General features: G+C 43.9%; 1 protein-coding gene across 1 annotated transcript in view; it reads left to right on the top strand.

The window, feature by feature from the left end:
- The window catches only part of FER1L6 (fer-1 like family member 6), a 122,036-nt gene that overhangs the window by 77,791 nt on the left and 19,223 nt on the right, over positions 1–25,022 (top strand). The window contains exons 25-36 of the mRNA XM_039231989.1: positions 934–1,151; positions 3,046–3,168; positions 4,640–4,679; positions 5,858–5,973; positions 7,228–7,359; positions 8,233–8,358; positions 12,696–12,823; positions 17,069–17,239; positions 19,623–19,783; positions 21,800–21,942; positions 24,236–24,324; positions 24,810–24,908. Coding sequence (XP_039087920.1) covers positions 934–1,151; positions 3,046–3,168; positions 4,640–4,679; positions 5,858–5,973; positions 7,228–7,359; positions 8,233–8,358; positions 12,696–12,823; positions 17,069–17,239; positions 19,623–19,783; positions 21,800–21,942; positions 24,236–24,324; positions 24,810–24,908 — 1,546 coding nt within the window. The remainder of the gene's footprint in view (positions 1–933; positions 1,152–3,045; positions 3,169–4,639; positions 4,680–5,857; positions 5,974–7,227; positions 7,360–8,232; positions 8,359–12,695; positions 12,824–17,068; positions 17,240–19,622; positions 19,784–21,799; positions 21,943–24,235; positions 24,325–24,809; positions 24,909–25,022) is intronic.

Below are 25,022 nucleotides of genomic sequence, written 5' to 3'. Positions count from 1 at the left end.
TTATGTTTTTAACTTTCACATTAGATCTTCAGTTATCTGTGTTTGTATGTGATTTAAGATAGGGATCCTGCTACATTTCTCTCCATAGGAACATCATTTTCCTCCAAAGAGTCTCCTAACTTTCCCCATTGTTTCGTGCTGTCAGCTTTTTCATGAATCAAGTAGCCACACATCCCTAGTCTATTTTTGAGTTTTCTATTCTATCCCATTGATCTTTCCAATTCTGCGCTGAGCACAGAGTAGATGCCCATTACATGTTTGTGGAGTCGCAATTGCTCTTGAAAAGTCAGCAACTGGGGAAGAGAAACTCTGAAGGCCATGCAGCTGTGGAGACTCCCAACTGGGAAATGTTTCTAAGTACTGGATTCTACAGCACAAAATGGAGAAGAGAGGACCCTTGGCAAGAAAGGAGAGTGTTAGGACCTTTTCGAGTTAAAAATCTCACAAAGTCCAGGAACCGACCCCTATGTCCTGACAAGCTCATGCTCTCATGTGCCCAGAGTCAAGCTTGCAGTTAGGAGTTCACAGATCTCTAGAGCTTCCCAAGTTTCCCTGAGTTAGCTGGCACTGGGAAAAAAACAATCCACACAGAGGGCCTGTGTCTTAAACCTTGATATGTATTTTCCTTATAACCACAGTTATTTAAAATTATTCCAAAAAGATCAGTAATAAGTACAGCCATTAATTGATTCCTGATGCCTTACATCGTGATCTCACTTATCCTCCAGTGAAATTGGTTGTTTTCTTTGTTTTTGTTTTTGTTTTTTTTTACTGTCATTTTATAAATAAGGAAAATGAGATTCAGAGATGTTAGGAATTTGCCATAATTTGAATCCAGATCTGTCTGATTTCCAGTATTGAGTCTCTGAAATGGCCACTCTGTTTAGCATCCCAGTTTCCTGACCTGATGTATTTCCATTTCACCTGTTTCAGACTCGCTAATAACCACTGAGCCCTCCGGGTCCCTCAGCTCCTCCCAGGAGCCGCCAACGGATCACATCTACGTGGATGTAGAGCCGCCTCCCACCGTGGTACCCGACTCTGCCCAAATTCAGCCAACCAGCTTGGTTGACATCCCTGACTCATCTCCTATGCTTGAGCCTGAACCCAAACCTGCAGAAGAGGAGCCACCAAAAGATAGCAAAGCCAAGGTCAGAGTGTAACCCTTCTTCCTATTTCCAAGGCTTTGCACTGGAGGCTTGATACAAATCCTCCCACCTGCTAGCTGCGCAACCAGGAGCAAGTAACTTTATGTCTCTGAGCCTCAGTTTCTTCATCTGTAAAATGAGTACACTGATACCCACTTCATAGCATTGCTGTGGAACCAGAGAAGTCAGTGTATAATGAAATTCAAGTGCTAGTCAACTGTGGCAGTCGTATTTAATTGAACAGAAGCTATTCTCAATTCATTAACTTGGAAAGACAATAGTTTTCTTACCTAGGCCTATTCCACAAATATTTAGAACCTACTTTGAATTTTTTTGAATTTTTTAAATTTATTTCTGAGTGAGAGAGAGAGAGACAGCGTGAACAGGGGAGGGTCAGAGAGAGAGGGAGACACAGAATCTGAAGCAGGCTCCAGTCTGTGAGCTAGCTGTCGGCACAGAGCCCGATGCGGGGCTCAAACCCACGAACTGGGAGATCATGACCTGAGCCAAAGTCGGGTGCTTAACCAACTGAGACACCCAGGCACCCCTATTTAGAACCTACTTTGTACAAGGACAAGTAAGACCAAAAATAAAAATCTAAAATCTCTGGAATCTAAAGAGAAATGAGACTCCTCATCCTCAGCTGAGATTCTGGAAAGCAAGATAAACAAGTACACAAAGAGCCATAAAACAAGAATGTGATGAATCTTTCTAAGTCCTAAATTTGAGTGCAAAATCCTGGTGTATCAACCAACTGAAGAAGAAGGTAGTGTTTTTTTCTTTTTATTTTTTTAATGTTTATTTAAGTTTTAAGAGAGAGGGAAAGCCCATGAGTGGGGGAGGGACACAGAGAGAGGGAGTACACAGAATCCGAAGCAGTCTCTAGGCTCAGCTATCAACACCAGAGCCTGATGCAGGGCTCAAACCCACAAACTGTAAGATCATGGCCTGAGCCAAAGTTGGATGCTTAACTGACTGAGCCACCCAGGCGTCCCAAGGAGGAGGCAGTGTTAAGAAAGTCCTGAGGGACTGCCTGCCCAGCAAATGGTAAAGGCTCAAATAAAAACAGAGTAAGACAGGTTCGTGGATCTGTGCTCAGGCCATTCTTATCTTATTGATGCTCATTGTGACCCTCCTGGGCATCTTGAGGGGTTCTCTGTACCCCACCAGCATTGCACCTGACACTTTATGTTAGAATCCCCAGTTGAAGTGTGTGTTGCCACCATAAAAGTGTGGGCCCCACCTGGTCACAGATGATTTTTTTAAAGATCCTTGTACCTCCTGTACTTGATAAAGTGCCTGGCACATTGTAGGTACTCAAGAGATGTCTGAGAGCAAACAGATGATAGGTACATGATAAATCTGTCACAGGGCCACTGTCTTCTCCCCAAATGCCTCCTTTCTGCTGTTTATGTATCGCTGTCTCTCCTGTACCTTACTTACGTTGTTGGTATCAAAGGGAAATTTGTCTACATTATGTCAGTTAATCCTCACAACGGTGAAGGAAGCAGGTATGAAGGTCCCCTAGCTGAGGACACTGAGAATCACAAAACTTACATTAATCGCTTGGCAATTAATGCGTTTTCTGCCCTAGCACCCCGTATCAGGCAGCCTGTGTCCCTCTACTGAATTAAGCTTCCCAAATATAGGAATAGTTCCTCATTCCCCTTGGGTCCCCAGAACAGAGCGCAGTATCTCGCACCCCCGTGTTTAAATAATAATAAATGTTTGCTGAATAAATGAGTGAATGGATGGCTGGGTGATTAAAGGGTCATTTACTGAAGTGGTACAGAGAGCGTCAGCCACAAAACCTGCCCGTGCCTTCGTCTGTTCTCTTCTTCAGGAAACCGGCCAACCACCAGGCCTAACTAATAATCCATGCCTCATTCCTTGCCAGGATGCCAGGAAACCTACCCGAAAGTCAACCAAAAGAAGAAGGAGAACCATAGCGGATGAATCCGCTGAAAACGTCATTGACTGGTGGTCCAAATATTATGCCTCCCTGAAGAAAGCCCAGAAGGTAGAGTCTCTCCTGGCTGTGACGGTCAAGGGATTTGATAAGAAAACACAGCACCCTCCACCCCTCCTCAGTCCCACAGTACCTATCCCCTTTGAGATTCTGCTATAGCTAGGGCCTTCTCAGGTGTCATTCTGTTAACTGCAGAAAGGTTTGAAGCCTGGAAGGACCAGGGATCCAGAATTGCAAAATCCTCACCCTCTGGCTGAGGCTGACCCTAGGATGCAGGCTCTGTTGTCAATGCTGGAGGGACGTTCAGTCTGGCGTAGCATCTGGAGATCTTCCCCCACTTCCCCCACGTCAGACTCAGAAAGATCCAGCCACAGGCAAAGGGGTCCCTGGATAGATGTGCATAGTGATGGGGGGTGCCTCAGGTATCCCCTGGAGATACCCAGATCAAAGGGTCCCCAGTCTCCAGCAGGATTCTAAGTTCATATCGGAAGGTATCAGAGAAAAGGCAGAGGATCTGGCCTTAGCTAATGGGAATAACCAACAGGTTGCTAAAGCCGGGCCTCGTGTACATGGAACAAGAAAAAGATTGAGCTATAAAGTGGGAGAACCACTGGAAAGTAGGTCAAGAGATTCAGGGGAAAGCCCAGTGGCTGAATTTGGTAAAACTTCTCATCCTCGAGTCAACAAGGGAAGGAAAATGGGGTGCCTGGGTGGCTTAGTCGGTTGAGCGTCCGACTTTCGCTTAGGTCATGATCTCGCGGTTCGTGGGTTCAGGCCCCGCGTCGGGCTCTGTGCTGACTGCCAGCTCAGAGCCTGGAGCCTATTCCGGAGTCTGTATCTCCCTCTCTCTCTGACCCTCCCCTGCTCACGCTGTCTCTCTCTCTCTCCTAGAAATAAATAAAATATTAAAAAAAAAAAAAAACAAGGGAAGGAAAATGAGTCATATGTTATCATCACATTCAATTGAATAGAAACTCTTCTGATTCTTTTGTTTGGAAAGTCCATTGTGTCTTCATCTAGGGCCTCCCGTGAATACTGATGTATAGTTAAATAAACAAACCAAATGGTGGCCCCTGCCTCCAAATTCCGTCCTGCTGCTGCACTGTACGCTACCACCTGTAGGGAGGGCTCAGCCCTCTCTCCTTGCTCTGCTAACCTCCCCAGCCCCGGGGACCAACCCCGAAACCCCACAGCCTGGCATGCCAGCAGGTAAAACCCATGGTGCAGAGTGGGTGATATTCCAGGGAGGTAGAAACACTGGGGAAGAGAGATAGTAGCTGAGAAGGGGCCATGCACAGAGGACAAAGAAGTGTGTAGCTTGCTGGCTCTTTTCTTGGATGCTGGGGCACCTCTTCCATAGGGCTGGCCATCTCGCTGCGTTCTGTCAGTGAGGCTTCACTTGGGGACAGTTTGCATAGTCTTTTAAGATGGCATCTCTGAGAATGCAGAGGGCTATTTGCAGTCAGGATCCATACGCGAGGCATGGTGGTATCAATAATCCTGTCTCCCTCTTCTCTCCAAGGAAAAGCAGAGCAGTCCCAAGGAGAAGAGAGGCAATGCAGGTAAGGGGCTGGCCTGCAGGTATACGAGCATGGACTCTCCCAATGAGGAGAGAAAATTTCTAAAAGGGAGCGGTGAGAGGCACGGTAGTTCTCTGCTCCCTCATTTCCCAAGTGAGGAACAATCTCTGTATAAAGAACAATACTGTATGAAGGTCACGTAACTAATTTGAGCTGGACTGGGACCAGATCCCAGGGATGCTGAACTCAGTTTAGTGCTGGAACCATCCTCTGGCTCCCGTCTTGATGTAGAAAACAGCAGGGCAAAAGCGGGAAGCGCACTGATGGGCCAGTGTGAGTATGGTGAGCTTTGATAGAGGTGGCCTGGATTTTAGGTTCCCAACTCAGTTTGTGAGGATCGGGTAGATCTGTCTTGGTAGAAGTTCAGATGAAAGAGGCCAAGATTTGAAATGACCTACAAGGGCAGGTCTTGGCCCGAAGTCAATAGTGACAGCAAGGGGCTGGTGCTGTTTCAGGTGACCCTGAAAGAAGTAGGAAAACCAGGACCAGGCTCACTCGGTTCCTTGGACCACTCCTAATTGGCAGATTTAATCCCAAGACCAGCCTCATGACATTGGCAATGGTATCTTCACTTTGCAGATGAGGAAACAGAGGTACAAAGATATGGAGGAACCCGCTCAAGTTTACGGGGCTGGAAAATAGCAGAGCTAGGGGTCAGCCTCAGGCAGTTTTTTCCTTAGAGACTGCTCCTGGAAAATGCCTGAGTAATCTCTCTAACTACATTTGTGACTTGCTGCAAGACCCTTAATGTATCTGAGCTTCAGGTTGCTGAACTAGATGATTCTCTCAAGTCCCTAAGCAGATCTAAGAGGAAATAATAACTAAAAGCTTTGGAGAGTGTCCATCTTGGGTCTGTTCTTAGCTAGTTGGATGACTGGGTAGCTTACTTATTTATTTCCCTCTCTGTGCCTAGTTTAATGAATTCCTACATATACCAGGACAGGCCAGGATATTGCCTGGCCCCGGGGGAATCTGATGTCATTGCATTGCTATGTGAGTGGCATCTCCTCCCGTCCTGCGTCCTGCAGTGAAATGTTGCTATTTCTTTTTGGAAATAAAAGTCATGACATACATTGCAGGGCAAAGGGAAGAAGGGAGTTTGACTTTGTTCCTTCCCAACAGTCCCGGGAAACCTAACGATTTCCACTAAATATCCACAGGGGTGAAACCAGACGAGGTGGTGGTAAATATAGAAGATGGGGCAAAAAAGAAGAAAGACAAAATGCTCAAGAAGAAACTCAAAGAGGATGAAATCCCCAACCTAGCCATCTTGCAGGTGCGTGGACACAGCCATCTTGGCCATGGATGGGGCGGGAGGCTCCGGAGGCAGGTTTTGCTACTGCTTCAGTCAACCCTAGTAATGCTTTTGTCTGAACTAACTTAGTTTGTCTTCATTACAATCACGAATGCAGAGAAATGAACCTTAACAAGCATGAGAACCCAAACAATGGAGCGTGCTAATTTTCTGTTTTCCATGTCCTCATATTGAGAAGGGGCATAACTTACATTTGTTAGCCTGGATCCAGCAAGGTAATTTGCAGTGGATGAGTTCCCCTTGGCTCAGCTTTCAGAGATTGACATTATCATGCTCAAAATATGATCAAAATAGCAGGAATTTTAACTCTCACTATAGTCAGCTCCATCAGACCAATCTTAACATTAGTCAGAGGCTATTAGCTAGAGGCATATTTATGGATATGAAAATTGGGAGTATTGGGGTGCCTGGTTGGCTCAGTTGGTTAAGCATCCGACTCTTGATTTTGGCTCAGGTCATGATCTCACGGTTCCTGGGGTCGAGTCCTGAATAGAACGCTGCACTGACAGTATGGAGTCTGCTTGGGATTCTCTCTCTCTCCCTCTCTCTCTGCTTCTCCCCTGTTCATGTGTGCATACATGCTCCCCCTCTTTATCTCAAAATAAATAAACTTAAAAAAAAAAGAAAAAAGAAAATCGGGAGCCTGAAAATTATATATAACAAATTTGGGTAAGTAATTGTGATAGGAAATTTGGATAACTGATTCAATGATATTATGAAACCTAAAACTCAATTCGAATTTGCATTTCTAAAGTGTATATATATATAACTTTGCACTTGAAAAATTCATGGCTGTATGTATGGTAACAAAAACAAATATTCTATCACCTTATGTATAAAGAATGCTTAATGAACATTTATTGATTTGAGTGTCCTCAGAATATTCGTCTATGTCCAAAAACCAAATGACATCAATTTGCTATAAAAAGGTTTTTCATATTTGTAGCCATATGTATTTTTAATTTTGGTGTAGCTCTTCTTATTGGTACTTCAAAATTTATCCAAAAGGTTTTATAAATTTCAGAGTGGTAGCTAGTTCCAGGAATGCTGAGTCAATCATATTCCTTATCTTGCTAACAATAAGTTAACAGTGGCTTCTTAGATTTTTCCAAAGGGCGTATATCAAGGCTGGTTTTGGAGAATCTTGGCATTTCTAATTTAATAAATCTTGGGTCTTCCTTCCTCTGAGCTCACTCTTCTCCCTTCTCCCTAAAGATATATGACGGTGACCTTGAGAGTGAATTCAACCATTTTGAAGACTGGGTGAAAACCTTTGAACTCTTCAGAGGCAAGTCTACAGAGGATGACCATGGCCTCGATGGGGACCGAGTCATAGGGAAGTTTAAGGCAAGTTCCAAAGTTAACTCTTTTATGTGGGTCTCCTGTCCATAAATGTCAGATATGACTCAGTTCTGTTAATGAGATTGTGGTGTGGGAAGTGTGTAAGAAAATCCCTTAGTCTTTACACAAGACCCTTTCTAGAACCCAACAAGGCTTAACCCTGTCTTTTGAAAGATATTTGGTTTGTGGCCAGTGAAGTGAGTTGCAACTCGATCTGATGGGATATAAGGAGACAGAGCTGTTACCTAAAAGGATTTTATTTTGCTTCTTCCACGCCTGACCCACCCAATAGATGATCTATACTGATATACCAATTGGATCATTAAACTAATCAAACAACACTAGCCCTTCTTTCTGGCAGACTCCTGGTGTGTCAGCACCACAATGCAGGGGTCGGCACCGACTCTGAACTGCTCCGTGCTGGGCCATGTGATGCAGGGCAGTGTGTTGGAAATAGCAGAGGTACCACAGTTCACCACTTTTCTATCCCATAATGGTAACTAGCTTTGTGATTTGGAGCCTGAGCGGCAGCATCTGGATATAGGAAATACTGCAGTCAGGCTTCAAGGAGACCGTGGGAGAAAGTGCCAGCTCAGCGCCCTGTGTGTACAAGGTACTCAGCATCCCATCTGATGCTCCTGCCCACATTCCTCACCTAATAATGTGAGGGGGGTGTTACTCTATCAACACTGATCCCCTGATACCATGAAGAAGCTCAGATGCAAGCAGGTTACGTGAACTGAGGACACACAGGGGCAATGCCATCCCAGGTCCTGCTGGGTCCCAGGCAGTGCTCATTTTCCCAGCACTGTGCCCTCTCTGGCTTTTGATGGCACATATAACCATCTTGCTTCACGGAGTCATGCTTTGCGGTTCCAGGGCTCCTTCTGCATCTACAAGAGCCCCAAGGATTCCAGCACGGAGGACTGTGGGCAGCTGAGAATCCAGCAAGGGGTTCCTCCCAACCACCCTGTCAAAGTCCTGATCAGGGTGTACATTGTTGCGGTAAGCCACCCTTGTTTACTCTGAGGGACTGTCTGAACCTGCTCCGGCGCCGTAACAAAATAGCACAGAATGGGTAACTTAAACAGCAGACATTTATTTGCTCAGGGATCTGGAGGCTGAAGTCCATGATCAAGGTGCCCTAAGAGTTGGTTTCTGGTAAGGCATCTCTTCCTGGCTTGTCAATGGCCACCTCCTTCCTGTGTCCTCACGTGGTCTTTCCTCTGTGCACGTGTATGCGCGCACGCACACACACACGCACATACAGCTTGAGGGTGAATGAGTGAGCAAGAGAGTGGGAAAGAGAGGGAGACAGAGAGACAGAGACAGGGAAGGGGTGACCTGGTGTCTCTCCCTTTCCTTATAAGGGCACCAGTCCTGTTGGATTAGGGCACCACCTTATGACCTCATTTATCTTTAATTGGCACCCTAAAGGCCCTGTCTCCAACTATGGTCACACTAAGGGTTCGGGCTTCAACATAGCATTTTGAGAACACACACTGCAACCCAACCTGTAACAGGGGCTAGGAAGTTTGGTTGGTAACATGCACATTTGTTGGCTTTTCACTCAGGGAAGATACTTCCCAGGCATGTGAGACGGCTTCATCCGCTCTCTGTGGTTGCCTGATAGCTAGAAGAAAACCTAATGGGACAAATAGGACTGAAGCTGGAAGCTCCCGGGCAAGGGAGCCGAACCGGGGCGGACCAGAGCAGCATCTCTGCAAGGTCCTCCCCCATGGCCGTGCCTCTGCACTGTTGCAGTCAGAAATTTCCTTTCAAGTGTATTTCCAAGAAAAATATTATTTCTGCTCTAGGCTTCTTACTTTCTGATAATGAGAGCACCACGCTTTTTTTCTTTTTATAAGTTTTTCTTTAAATTCCAGTTAGTTAGCATACAGTATAGTATTGCTTCAGGTGCACCATATGGTGATTCAGCACTTCCGTACATCACCCATTGCTCATCAGGGCAAGTGCACTCCTTAATCCCCATCATCTGTTCCCCTGTCCCCCCACCCGCCTCCCCTCTGGTAACCATCAGTTTCTTCACTACAATTAAGGGTCTGTTTCTTGGCTGAGAGCACCACACTTTAATTAGGAAACTTTTTGACCTGATTGCCTGGAAACTTGGGGCCAGATCCGATGTTCAATCAAAGCAAATCTCCGCTGAGCCTTTGTGGTTCGTGTATTTGTTTTCATCTCCTGCCCTTGGAGTTGATTTTCATAATCTCCTTTGATTGCATTAGTCTTATTTTATACCAAGTCCTTGCTTAAATTGCCTACATCCTTTTTTAGAAATGAAGCATGAAACAAAGATGAATTATTTGCTAATACTCAGGGAAAATGAAAATGGTGCCTTTCCATGGTGCAGCCTCCATGTGTCCTCTGTACTGCCGTGTGCCTGGCGTGTTCTACTCACCAAGGATGTGGTGATGAGAAAAAAATACAGGGTCTCTGCCCTCAAGGAAGTGACAATCTAGTTGGAAAGATTAGAAGTACTTATAAAGAATCATCAGCAGTTCGAGTAATCTACATTCAACACCCACCCATAGGATAGTTTAGACTCAAAATTTTGTTCAGGAGGTCACTCATGGCATGGGAGACATCATTAATACGCACTCCTCAGGAAGCAGACCCCGTGTTCAAATAAATTTGAGAAATAGTACACATAATATTTTTTTCCTTTTCCAACCCCTGAGATTAGCAAAGCCCATTAGCACATTTAAGGTATGAGAATTCCAGAAGTAAAGAGGCCTATTTAACTGTTGAATCTTTAACAGTATTTTCTAAACTTCTTGCCCCACAGCTTCATCCCCCACTACAGAAAATCCAGCAGAAGTATGGTTCTTTGGAACATAGTTTAGGGAATCCAGAAATAGAGAGAATGAACAGTAGGAAAGAGAGGGGGAAATATCTTGGACAGCAGAGATTGGAGAGGATTATTATTTATTTGCTTATTCAGCAAATATCCACAGGACACATTTTATGTGTCTGGTATCCTATAGATAAAGGCCAGGAGTATGGATCAGGCCTGCTTAGGAAGTAGTGTGGTGAGAGAAGGGCCTGGACAATGAAGAGCCAGGTGGTGGGCCTGGCTGCAAAGAGGAGAGATTCCTTGCAGTTAGGGACAGTCAGTGCTTTTCAGTGACATTTCTTTTTTCTTTTTTTAATTTTTAAAAATGTTTATTTTTGGGAGAGAGAGAGAGACAGAGTGTGAGCGGGGGAGGAGCAGAGGGAGAGGGAGACACAGAATCCGAAGCAGGCTCCAGGCTCAAAGCTGTTAGCACAGATCCCAAAGTGGGGCTTGAACTCACGGACCATGAGATCATGACCTGAGTGGAAGTCTGACACTTAACCAACTGAGCCACCCAGGCACCCCTTCACTGACATTTCTAGTAGTAGTGATTGTGTGGTTTTCTCTCTCATGCTAAAATTTAGTCAATGAATTAAATAATAAGTTAATTTCATTTAATAAAACATCCAAAAATGTAAAACATAATACTACTTAAAAGTTGTATCAAGAAAGAAATCAAATCTCCCCACCTCTGCAAGTCTAGCCCCAGAAATAACGTACTTTTCTTATGAATATGTAAACACATCCAGATCTATAGTTGACCCTTGAACAACATGGGGGTGAAGGGTGTCAACCCCCCCTTAGTTGAAAATCCATGTATAACTTTTGATCCCCCCAAAACTTACCTCCTAATAGCCTGTTGTTGACTGGAAGCCTTACTGATTACATAGTCAATTAACATGTATTTTGTATATCATTTGTATTGTATACTGTATTCTTACAGTAAAGTAGGTTAAGTGTCTGATTTTTTATTTCAGCTCAGGTCATGATCTCATGGTTCGTGAGTTTGAGCCCTGTGTCAGGCTCTGTGCCGACAGTGTGGAGCCTGCTTGCGATTCTCTCACTCCCTCTCTCTGCCCCTCCCTCACTCATGTGGTCTCTCTCTCAAAATAAATAAGTAAACATTATAAAAAATTATAAAGAACAGAAAATACATTTACAGTATTATGCTATTATTTATTTAAAAAAACCTACGTGTAAGTGGACCCTTCTCTGTTCAAACCCATGTTTTCAAGAATCAGCTGTATTTACACTTTGTCTACAGCTACATCCAAGTATTCATTTAACAGAGTCTTACTTCATGCATTACATACTGATCTCTCCCTTTTTTTTAGTATCATTTGGATATTTTCCAGATCAGTATATACAGGTGTTCCTCTTTTTTGTAGCAGCCACCTAGTGTTTACTTGAATTAATGTAGTATCCATGTATTCATCCTTTCAACATATACTAAGACCCTGTTCTAGGTCCTGGAGATAATGTAATGAACAAGATAGATGGTGCTTTTTCTCTGATGGAGATCACGTACTAGCCAGGGGGTGGTGTAGGGATTAAGACAGTATAAAAATAAACAGAGGGACAGATAAATGAGATGAATGTTAGAGATAACCGCTATGTAAAGAATTAAAATTTGGTGACGTGATGAGAGCAAATGGGGAAGGGGTATTTTGGACTGAGTTTCTCCCTAGGTAATTGACACACAGGTTGTTTACAAATGTGGCTATTAAACAATGCTCTAATCAACATCCCTGAAAATAGAGCTCTGTGTGCTTATTATGCATTCCATCTGTAGGACAGAATCTTAAAAATAGGATAGCTTCTCACTCCGCTCTCATCTCTGCAGAATTTGTCCTTTTTATCATCCCCCCCACCCCCGGAGCCCCCTCCCTGGGCCTTCCCTTACAAAGTGCTTCCCAATGGCCCAATGGTGGGCTAAGACCCAGGTTATCTGGAAGCAGACCTCCCTCTGAGAAACAGACCATTACTCACCTGGCTAAATGCAGGCCTGATGAGGTCATGGATTCACAGGCCACCAGTTGTGGGATGAGCCTTCAGGTCCCCCCCACCCCCTCGGGTTATTTTACAGCTAGATCCCTGAAAGCAGACATGGCATGCCCACGATCACACAAGATGTGGGACCAGAACTCAAAGTCATGCCTTCTGGCTCCTGTCAAGCATGGTGCTCATTACTCTGTGTCAAGTGCTACTTTCACTGGGGAGATGCCTCCAGAGAAAGTTCAACTTGAGAAAAGCTGATAACTTTTCTTTCAGTGACAGAATGGAGAGGCTAAAGCAGTGGTTCTTAACCTTCGCTGCACACTGGAATCATCTAGAGAACTTCTAAGAGTCCCAAAGCTCAAGGCCGATTAAATTAGAATCTGTGGATGGAACACAGGCATCCATATTTTTTTTTAACTCCTAGGTGATCTGAGTGTGCAGCCAGTGTTGGAAACCACTGGTCCAAAAGGGTTTTCTTTTTCCTCTCCAGGCATTTAATCTCAGCCCAGCTGATCCGGACGGCAAAGCAGATCCCTACATTGTGATCAGGCTTGGCCAAACGGAAATCAAAGACCGGGACAAATATATTCCCAAACAACTGAACCCGGTATTTGGAAGGTCAGTGGCCACAGGGTCGTGATGTGCTGTGTGCATTTATTTGCTCCTGCTATGTTTCTGGGGGGTGGAGGCTGGGGGGCTGGCGTGTATGTGTGTGTGTGTCTGAGTGGCTGTGGCAGAAGGTTAAGAGCTGTCCTCAGCCTATGGTAACAGCCTATCAAACCTAACCTTCATGGAGAAGGGCCAGATTCTTTCCTTGGTCCCTTTAGGAATTTGGTGGCACAGGGTGACCTTTATGCCCATAGTTTTCCAAGAATGACTTTCCTAGATCTCAAATTTAAGAGACACCTTGAATGGTCATCAGATTCAGCCTCCTTCCTTTGGACAGAGAGATTTCCTTTTTACAAACAAGACAAGTACAGCCCAGAGAGATTTAGAAACTAATTCAAGTTCACACAGCTCATGAGTAGAGGAGAAGGGGGTCACGCCTTTGGTCTTTTATCTCCTATCAAAGGGATTTTTCCATCCTATCATTTTGCAGCTCATTTGAGGTGACCCCTGAAGTAAACCAATCGAACCGTGTCCTCTGCTTGTGTTTTGCTTTCCTGCGAAGTGTTGCAACAGGCATTGCGTGTGTGCATGTTCAGGTGAATAAGGCATCCTCCAGTCCACAGCAACCCTACTGGCCCCATTTATCTTCTGACACGGTGTGGCGCATGTTTCTGTTTGCGGACCTGCTTGCTCTTAACCTTGGAGTCAGGTAGATGTGGTTTACATTCTGCCACATATAGGCTGTGTAACTTTATGCAGGTGACTTTCCTTCTCTGATCCCAGTTTTTCGATCAAACAATAATAATGACACTTGACTCCCAGTGGCCTTTAAACGATTAAATACACACCACATTGTCCACACTAACGCATAGCTGATGCTCAAAAAACATTTGCTTCCTTCCTCTCCCCCGTGCTAATCATTTTAGCAAGGATACATCTTAACTGTATTCAATTTCTTTTTTTTTTTCTTGCAAAACAAGGAGCGTGAGATGAACTCTCCATCAGCCTCATTTAAGTTCATTCACACTTTCATGATCACGGTGGGCCCTCTGACATTTGATCAGAACCAACCTCTTAACACTTTATTGCTCTGGAGGAAATGAAGCAATAAATGATCTTGCCTGTTCCGATGAATGAAAATGAGTAGAACAGTCGTGCCAGGGAAGCTTGCCCTTGCTTCCCTGATGCAGAGATGACCTTTATTATTACCTTCCCTTTCTGTAACCAGCACTTCATTTTGCCAGATCTTTTGTAGTCACTTTTTATTAGCTACTTCAGGGCCATGAATTAAGCTGGTTTTATGAGCCCTGTTTATGGCTGTGGTAAACAAAAGAAGAGGCTGATAGAATATTCCCTCCAGCCTCTGGCACTGTGGTGCCACTTCTGGAAGCTCTCCACATGTAGATGCTTTGTTGGATGCGTTTCTCACTGTTACTCAGGGACAGGATTTGCTGGCTCAGTCCTGTGTCTTCCAGCAGGTAAGGTAGAGGGTCCCTGTTCCTGACCCTCTTTGTGACCTCCCTGAATGAGGATGTCACAGGCTTTACCCCCTGATGCCCCTGGCACTTTGCCTGCCTTCCTTTCCCTCATGAATTGATATGTTCTGTGTTTATTGGCTGTTGCTCATCTCCCCACGGGAGGGTAAGCTCATTTGAGCAGGTCTTGGTCTAGTCTGTTCAATGCTGTGTCCCCAGGACCTACAACAGAGCACATAGATGCTCAACAGGTATTGGTAGAAAGAAGGAAAGAAAAGAAAGAAAGAAAGAAAGAAAGAAAGAAAGAAAGAAAGAAAGAAAGAAAGGAAGGAAGGAAGGAAGGAAGGAAGGAAGGAAGGAAGGAAGGAAGGAAGGAAGGAAGGAAGGAAGGAAGGAAGGAAGAAAGAAAGAAAGAAAGAAAGAAAGAAAGAAAGAAAGAAAGAAAGAAAGAAAGAAAGAAAAGAAAGAAAGAACAGATGGATGGACAAGCCTTCAGTTTCCAGTCAGATTTAATGGGCCCCGCCACTCTGCGTCACCCTGAGGTGGTACATATCCACAGACTTCGGTATTTCCTCATCTTCTTAACTAATACTGCCTGGCACACAGTGAGTGTATAATAAATGTCAAATGAACAAACGAATACATAAAAGAATGGATGAATGCGACATCTTTCCTCTGAAGCTTAGAGGTACTGAAATGTTTCAATAAGGCTCAGCTTTTACCCATTTCATGATGCTTTCCTTCTCTCTCTGTCTCTTTTTGAGTAATTTCTATACCCTACGTGGGTCTCAAACTCACAACCCTGAGATTAAGAGTCACACGCTCTTCTGACTGAGTCAGCCAGGTGCCCCAGTGCCTCCTCTGTTCTCAACACCATTGTGTTCAGAGGCAGTATCTTATTGACACACAAGTTGGTAAGCCTAATTTTTCCCCTGGTGACTGGAAGTCCGACCATGGTGAGGTGTTCTGGGTAGTTCTTTTAATGACAGCTCCATAGAAAAGTCAGGAGAGGTTAATCTGTGAACGAACACTCCACTTGGGAAGACGGACCAAAGCAACTGAGTCTTCTGTCATGGTTGCCAAGGTAGTTAAGCACTTGACAAGGCTTCCTCGCTGGTAGCAGCTGTGTGACAGCCAGCCTCAGAGATGGTGGCTGGAGGCTTCCTGGTGAGACATGTCCAGAATATCAGGTACAGTTTGGAATCAACATCTTGGGGCCCCGGGCAATGCTTGCCTTCCAGTGGAAGACACGTGGGTTTCTTCCCCGCACAGCCCTGTCTGTAGACCTGCCTCAGTCAGTTACAGTGAGTGCAGCTGTGGTATCTTTGCTTCTTTCTCTCGGAGGAGTGTTAATTGGCTCAGGGACTGGAGGGGCTGCCACACTGGAGAGGGAGAGCCAGGGCTAAGTGGGTCTGACCGCAAGGGCAGCAGCCCAGACAGGCCAGCGGACATGGAAGGAAATAACGAGGCCTTCCGTTGTCCCTTCCTCCCCTTCTCGTCTTGGCCACTCACTCACAGACCAGCCCACCCCACCTGTCGCAGGGCAGCCAGAATTGGGAACAGCCAGAGAACGCTGGTGCGTCCTTGATTGTGCTTTCAAGAAGACACTTCCCTATATTCACTCAAAACCTATTTCTTAATTATCTCCTCTAATGCTCAGCAGCACGGATAACACATTGTCCCAGGAAATCCCACAACACTGTTTTTCCTTTCGGTACCTTGCCTTGGTGTGGTATCAGGGAATGAGCTCAGAGCTGGGGGGTCAGGCAACTGGCACGGATCCTAGTTTGACCTGACTTATGGTCTAGTGCAGGAAGTCACTTATGTTCTCTGGATTTCAGTTTCCTTGTCTGTAAAACGAAGGGACTGGATATGGTGATTCCTGAGACCCCTTTCAGTTCTGAGGAATATTCAGTTGTGTGCTCTCTGCAGGTAAAGTGAGGGCTTCAGCAATGCAGAGATGAAGGAGATAGCTGTCTGTTGTCAAGGGGCTCAGAATTTTCCAGAGATGGCTTTGCAGTTTTGTAATTCTGTTTCTAGGATTTTCCATCTTCAAAGAGATTTTCATTTAAAACAAACTCCGATGACGTTCCCTGATGAAGCAACAGTGGAGGGGACAGGGAATGATAATTACTGGGGACCAGTTGAATACCTGGAAACTAAATGTGTGCTTTGTGTAAACAATATAACATTTAATGGCCATTAAATCATTGAAGACATACTGATCCCTATTTACACATAAGGAGGCTGAGAGGGATGAAATAACTTGTCCAAAGTTTTAAACCCGGGAAGGTGCAGACTCAAATCCAGAATTAGAAGTCAGGGGGCATCTGGGTGGCTCAATCGGTTGAGCTCCCAACTCTTGATCCCAGTTTGGGTCTTGATCTCGGGGTTGTGAGTTTAAGCCCTATGATGGGCTCCTCACTGGGCATAGAGCCTACTTTAAAAAAAGAAAGAAAAAGAAAAAGAAACAGAATTGGAAGCCATTTCTGGTCAAGTGCAAACCCTTAAGTTTTTCACGCCCATCTTGCTGTCATCCTGGATGAAGACTGTAGGACACAGCCCATGGAAGGGGAGACTATGGGCTACTGGAAATTGACAGCAGAATTGGAAATTGATTGAATCTCAATGAAACACTAAACCAAATAAGTACCTGCTAACCATTCACTGAGTTGCTGAGTATGAGTTATGAACCACAGGCTAGCTAAAAGCAGAGCTGGCAGACCTTCCCTGTGTTGCTAGATGCTGTTGACTCCTAATGCCTTTACTTGGACCACAGGTCATTTGAGATCCAGGCCACGTTCCCAAAGGAGTCCCTGCTCTCCATCCTTATCTATGACCATGACATGATTGGGACAGATGACCTCATTGGTGAGACCCGGATCGACCTGGAGAACCGCTTCTACAGCAGACACCGAGCCATCTGTGGCTTGCAGAGCCAGTACGAGATGTAAGTTCCTCCTGCAGGGAGCTGGGAGGTGGGTAGGGGTGGGCACTGCTGGTGCTCAGCTGCTGCGCCTCACACCGCCATGCTTTCACACCGCCATGCTTTCACACCGCCATGCTTTCACACCGCCATTACGGGGAAGGCCAGTTGAGGCTCAGCTTGACTGTCTCAGAGGGGTTCCATGTCAGCAGGGCTGCTTGGGGAAATTGTTCACTGTACTCCAGGGTTGGGGCTGGGGAGGTAGTGCTGATTTAGAATCCAGGGCGGGGTCTTCAAGAGTCAAGAGCTGAATTATACATGTTCACTCAGTTGGCTGGGCCTAGCGGTGAAGAATGATGTTAGAAGAATTATTAACAGAATACAGATACCCATATCCCATTGAATTATGATGAACACTCCTGAGTGCTTAGGATATACGAGACGCTGCACCTCACTCAGTTCTCTCAAACCCAGGAGTTGTTATCCACACCTTACAAAGAGGGAGGAGTGGACCCAGCTCTTACTCTTTACATTGATTTTGAATTCTGCTTCATTTCAAAATATAGACTACCAGCTCTATATTTCTTTAAGTGTGTTTTATCTGATGTCTTAAGAAAAAATAAAAATCTTACGAACGTCAGCCAGGAAAATATAAAAACGTTCATTAGATTTCCATGGTGTAATTTTAGAAACATTTTTCTTGAATGTGAAATAATATGTATTCATTGGAGAAAATTGAGGAAGTACAGAATAATGCTCAAATTGTACCACCCAGACATAACTTCTATTAAAAAAAATTCTTAAGTATTTCCTTTTAGGATTTTTCCTGCACTATTTTCCCCCAAAGTTGGCCTCATGCTCTCTCTATCCATGTCATTTTGTAAGCTGCTTGTTGTCACCTACTCATATGAGCATTCTGTAGTGTCATTAAATATTTTTTGAAATCGTTATTTTGATAGCCCACAAATCCAGTTCCTTTCGGAGACTCTGGTGAATGTATAAGCCGCCCTGGGGTGTTTACACATCCGAAGTACCCGAGAAGGTGCCTTTCAGAGAATGGTTGGCTCTTCTCACTCTGAAGTCAAGGGAGGAAGCCACAGGCAAGCGTGGTGTATCTTCTGTTCCGTAGAATTTCCTGATGGTGGGGCTACCAGGGAGCATAACCTTTGTTTGGTACATTTTTAAAAATAGAGGCGCCTGGGTGGCTCAGTCGGTTGAACATCTGACTCTTGATTTCAGCTCAAGTCATGATCTCACGGTTTGAGGGTTTGAGCCCCACATGGGACTCTGTACTGACAGCGTGGAGCCTGCTTAGGATTCTTTCTCTCCCTCTCTCCTCCCCTCCCCCACTTATGCACATGCTTTCTTTCTCAGAACAAATAAACTTAAAATAAATAGATGAGAGCATCCCCCAAAACACCCCAAAGCAAAAACAAAAATGAGCACGTGTTTCTGGGGAGCCTATGAATGTATGGCTCTGGGCATGGCTTGGGTGAACTTTTCAGGATCCTCATGTGTCTGGCACGGTAGGAAAACTGCTTTATGGTTATGTTTTGATTTATTTAAAAACTTAAGTTACATTCTGATGGATCCTGTGTCCCAGTGAGCAGAGAAATCCAAGCTTGTCTTGGTCATGGGTCACAGGGAGCATTTCATTGTGAGTTAATATTTTTTAACCAAACAGCTGGTGTTTAAGGGAAGAAGGGGTTGGAAAGATTTAGAAACTAACCACCAGGAAAATCCCTGATTTGAGAAACAGCACATCTAGAATCGCTACCTGTGACATGAGTCTCCACTATGATTTCAGTGAGGTGGGAAGGGGAGAAAAGAGCAGAGAAATTGAAAGGATGAGCTAGGCTTTCCTCTTAGAAGTAGTCAAATGGCACTTAGGCAAGGGACAGGACAAAAGAAGAACTGCATGCAAAGAAATCCATAGGGACAGAGAGCAGACGGCTAGCTGCCAAAGGCCAAGAGGGGCAGGGATTAAGGAACAACCACTTAATGGGTACAGGTGTTCTTTTGAGGGATGAATAGTTTTTGGAACTAGACCGTGGTTGCACAACATTATGAATGTACTGCATGCCACTGAATTGATCAATTTTATACTATGTGAATTTCGCTTCAAAATTTTCTAAGGTACATTGCTTAAAACAAAACAAAACAAGACAAAAACAAAACAAAACAAAACAAAAACAAGAACTACCTTCAAAGGACTTTTATGTCAAGCACGTAGTTGCAGAGGTGTTGACCAGAAAAGAGAGACAGCAAAACAAAACACATTAGTCCCAAGTGTAGAGAATGGCAAGACATCTGAAGGAAGCCACCAGGTCCTTTTACTAGATACCTTGAGTGTATCCTCCTAGGAGAAGGCAGGCCTCACCTTACCCATCCTTCCTCCTTTTTTCAGAGAAGGATACAATGCCTGGAGAGACACATCCAAACCTACCGAGATCCTCACAAAGCTCTGTAAAGACAATAAACTGGATGGACCCTACTTTCGCCCTGGGAAAATACAGATAGGAAATCAGGTCTTTTCTGGAAGAACAGTCTTCACAGAGAAGGACACAGGTAACTCCCACAGTGTAGCCTGCTGATGTTGTTCTTCTTTTGAAAAGCCAGCTTCTGGGGCTCCTGGGTGGCGCAGTCGGGTAAGCATCTGAATTCAGCTCAGGTCATGATCTCATGGTCAGTGAGTTCAAGCCCCGTGTCAGGCTCTATACTAACTAACAGCTCTGAGCCTGGAGCCTACTTTGGATTCTGTGTCTCCCTCTCTCTCTGGCCCTCTCCCACTTGCTCTCTCTCTATCTCTCAAAAATAAGTAAATATTAAAAAAAAAATTTTTTTTAGAAAGAAAGAAAAGACTGCTTCTGGTAGTATTTCTGGCTGGGGACAGCCGTCCTCTATTGTAAAGTAAATGCATGTTCATGGTAGAAAATCACTCACAATCTTCAAATTCAGAAACAAGCATGCTGCATGCTGGTATTGTGATGATTTTTCTTTGTTCTTTGAACTATTATTTATAATATTTCATTTTATGGTTGTGTCCTTTATTTACATTGTGTCCACTTTTTTTTTTTTGGACAGTGCTACCATGAACTTCCTCATACATATTTTTGCACACTTCTGATATTTTTACAGCACGTATCACATAAACAGGAGTGTTGTGTTGGAAGGTAGGCAGTAACCTCAAAATAATTCTTATATAAAATAAATAATTGGACACAACCCAAATTACCCTCACACATACTATACCAACAACTCTCTTATTTTGGTACGATGAAGCAGATTTTCCATACAACATCGTGGAACATACCAAGAAGATCCTAGAGAGGCTTTCTTAAATTTTGGATGAGAAAAGAAAAGCCACCTTTACTTTACTTTAATGATGCAGAACAATTCTTGTAATGCCATTTCAGTCCATTTGATGCGAATTCATAGAAGTTGAGCTACATATGTGCAAACCCTAGCTTCAGAGCATCCAATGCAGAGAACCCAGTTAAGGGCATATTACCAGGTGTTTTCACACTGTTATGTTGATCCCTCCACTTTGATGCCAACATTTCTTTTCACCTTGTTATTTTACTCCAAGAACCTCTTGAAGGCTTTTGCACTCAGAGTACTTGACATTTGGATAGTGTATTAATGACATATTAATGAGTTTTTGTTGAGAAAAATATTTTTTCACAATATTCTGTATTAAAGTCAATTTCTGTCCTTGGTCCATATTCTACATTTCATGATGAAACCATGTTTTTGCCCACCAAAACTCTGAAATGATGTCCATCAAGTCTGTACTCGGCTGATTAAACTTTATGACAAGATTTGGTTCATTGACTATGTGTTCATCGCTATGAACTTTTACTGATTGTAATGATTGCTATTATGAGAGCTGTGTGTGTCTGTGTGGCCTTTTTCTAAAACCAAGCTTAACTTCCAGATGTCAAATTAAACCACACTAAACTTTATCAAAAATTTTTGATTTTTTCAACAATTTTTGTAAATATTTTTTCTACCAGTAGTTTTTATATTGTATTGCCTTTATTGACAGATCAGAGAACCTTTCCTATGAGCAGGTGTGTTGGCAGGAAGGAGCAGCAAGTAGGAAAGACAAGGCCTCCACGAACACATAGTGTGTGGATTTCACCACCTTGTTCAGGGCCACCCTGATTCACCAGGCCCTCTCACACTATGGCCTTAGCAAACAACCTTAAATCTCCAGGAAACATACTCTTTCCAGTATCTTGAAGCCAAGCCTGTAGGTCATAGGCTCTAGAGAAATCTAATTAAAGGTGCAAATGGAGCCCCCGACTCTGAGACCTTGACTGCTCTCCAATTTTGCCGACTCATCTCACTTCCCATTCTCTAAACCTCTGGTCTCTTTCCCTTCCCTTCACTCTACCCCTACCTCTCTCAGTTCTCTCTTTGTCCTTTTTGTCTTTTTGCTGTTTTGCCCTCTCCCTGTGCCTCAGTATATTTATTTAACCTTTAGGAAAGCGTTTACAAGTGCGCCTGACAGCCCATCACTGTTCCATTACAAGAACGTATATCTGATAACTATCTTTATTATTCTTTTTTTCCATGCAGATGAGACGGTGGAATCTTATGAGCACCTGGCCCTTAGGGTTTTACACTCTTGGGAGGATATACCAGAGGTTGGGTGTAGGCTGGTTCCTGAGCACATAGAAACTCGGCCGCTGTACCACAAGGATAAGCCAGGAATGGAGCAGGTAGTGGCCAAGAGAATTCTGGCCCCAATTGGAGTGTTCATCCCCAAGGAATAGGACTTCATCCCTAAAAGTTAATCTAATGTGCCCTAGAATAATGGTTCCCAACCAGGGACAATTTTGCCTCCCTGCCCCAAACATTTAGCAATGTCTGGGAATATTTTTGGTTGTCTTGTGTGGGTGGGGGTACTGCTGGCCTCTAGCGGGTAGAGGTCAGAGATGCGACCAGACATCCCATAGTGCACGGACAGCTTCCACAACAAAGAATTATTCAGCCCCAAATGTCAATAATGTTGAGGTTGAGAAGTTCTGCCCTGAAGCCAGAGTTGGATTTAGTGCTTTTTGCCTTTTTAATGGATTTGAGTTATCAAACTCTTCAGAAAGAATGCTGATATTTGAGAAACCAAAACCCATCTTATATACCCAAGACTGTCCAGAATCTATCAGTAACTACACAGTTCACTAGTTTTCCAGAGAAGCAACAGCTGGTGTCTCATTTTGAAGAACTGGCAAGAGGAAACTGTGTGAAGAAAAATAACCAGAGATCTGAGTTAGAAGGGAAGAGAAGATCAATTTTATTAACAGCCTTCTTAATGTGTACTTATTAATTATAGGTACATAATTAATATGTACTTATGTACTAGGTCCTTTACATAAAATCTCACCTAATTAGGATGACCATAGAGTTGTTTTATTCAAGTGATGACCATTTTCAGAGTGTAAGAGGCCACTGTTAATAACTAAGCTGGTATAAAGAACACCACCAGGGTTTTCCTAGACAAATAGGGGTATGTAGGCCACCGTATTCTTACTCTTTAGTACAGCCTCATGATGTCCTTATTATGATCCTTAATTTTAAGATGAAGACAGTGAGGCTCAGAGAGTTTAAGCAACTTGCTCAAAGTTAATCAGCAGCTAAGTAGTAGAGCCGGGGTTTTACCCAGGCAGTTTGAGTTGTAGACCTATCCCAGCCCTGGACTCACTCACCGTGTCACTTGGGCAAAACCCAGGAGCTTAACTCTAGTTGAGCAGGAACACCCACACAGCTATTTCAGCGGCGCTGGGCTGTAACACTGGTGACAGCACGTGTGGGAGAGCGCCTCGAAAGGGAAGCCTATGACTGTTTCCTGAAATTTGCTGCCAGATATTTAAAATCTTTTGGTTACTGGCGTGTTTCATTTTGCTATGTGGCTTTTTGGTTACAAGTGAATGTTAATATCTCTTTAGGATTGTGATCTGTCATTAGTTGGCCCCTCTCTTCCCAAATCCTAGCTCTTTGTTGACATTGTCCCTTCCCCAGGAAAGCTCTTTTCTTTTCTAGCCAAAGCCCCTCCTTCACCTAAATCCTACAAATCCTCCCTGCTCTGTCAGAAACACCCTTCCTTCCTTCCTTCCTTCCTTCCTTCCTTCCTTCCTTCCTCCCTCCCTCCCTCCCTCCCTCCCTCCCTCCCTCCCCTGCTTCCTTCTTATAAAATCTCCCCTGACCATCCCAGTCCCTGCTGGTCACTCACCTTCTTGCCTGAGCTAATGGAGTACTTAGAATGTATACAACGGAGCTGAGCACTGAATCCACTGCACCTTCTCCCCACATGGGCTCTCAGATCCCTTGCAACAGGGTAAATTCTGATGTATGGAGTCCAAGCAAGGCATGGGAGGCCTTATTCTGCCACTCATTAGCCACAGGATTCATATCATTTCTTTGACTTCTCTGAGTCTTAGTTGTTGTTGTTTAGTGTATAACACAGACAATGTGGCAGGGGTAAGCAGTAATGGAGATAATGATGGTAAGATACATTGGAAACAATGGAGCATGATACTTCTGACAGATAGTATTATCTTTTTAATCCTTAGGAGTTTATAGAAAAAACAGGATCTCTGGAATCCACAGACAAAGGTTGAATCCAGACTCTGCTACATATTGTCTGTGGAAGTTTGGGCAAGATGTTTTCTCATCTGCCAAGTAGGAATAATAACATCTACCCACTGGGGATATTGGGAGAATTGCTATGTTTATCACGTACATAGCACTGTGTCTACCACATCGTAGGTGCTCAATAAGGGTTAGCTTGTCCTTTATCTGCTTCTTAACATATGCTCTAATTCTTAATAAAAATGTAAGTTCTGTCTTTGTCAACAAATATTCTAAACATGTATAATAGGAATAATATCCATATGATATGATAAGATATGATATGTAGCTAATATCCATTTCTAGTAAAGGGAACTGTTAAAACCATGAAGTCAGTTGCCCATGTGATACCCCCACCAGAGTTAAAGGAGATCTTTTCTTAAAAAGGGCCGCCTGCAGATGTGGGTGGACATGTTTCCCAAAGATATGCCTCAACCTGGACCTCCAGTTGACATTTCGCCAAGGCAGCCGAAAGGGTAAGTCATCTGCAGCCGTACCTTCAGGGAAAGAGACCATGGTAGCAGATTAAAGATCATGACATTTGTTCAATGATGTTGATTCTTGCATTGTAACATCAGTTACATTGATAAATAAGCACTTGATAATCATATCTCATTTCCATCTGGCCATTTACAGCAGGGGCAAGTGACAGTAATGGTAATAGTGGTGATGATTGAAATGATAGACCCTGTTTTGTGTAGGGGCTACTGAGCTTCAATATTTTGTAACATTCTGAAAAACATCAGCTAATGGAAGGGATTTCTGCTCAGAGAACTTTATGTTCTTGGTAATTCAAGCTGGAACACTTGGTTTTGATGGAACTAAGACCATAAGTGTCGATATTTTTGAACTTGGTAATGTTGGGGAAGCCTATAGACTCACCGGAATCCCAGAATCCCATAGACACCAGCTGACTCAGCTTTCAAGGTCTTTAGCCTAATGCTGCCTTCCCTTATCTCAGGTATGAATTGAGAGTGACCATCTGGAACACTGAAGATGTCATTTTAGAGGATGAGAATATCTTCACAGGACAAAAGTCAAGCGATATTTATGTTAAAGGGTAAGGTCGTCAACAAACTCCATGTTCCCTTTTCTTCCCCTCCTTCCTCCTTTAACCTCTAACTGAACCTATGCCTTCCGAAAGATTCTCCACTTACCTCCCACAAAAGGAGTC

Source organism: Hyaena hyaena, unplaced genomic scaffold, assembly GCF_003009895.1.
Source record: "Hyaena hyaena isolate Hyena2069 unplaced genomic scaffold, ASM300989v1 scaffold_62, whole genome shotgun sequence".
NCBI lineage: Eukaryota > Metazoa > Chordata > Mammalia > Carnivora > Hyaenidae > Hyaena > Hyaena hyaena.
This window is presented reverse-complemented; position numbering and strand designations above follow the sequence as displayed.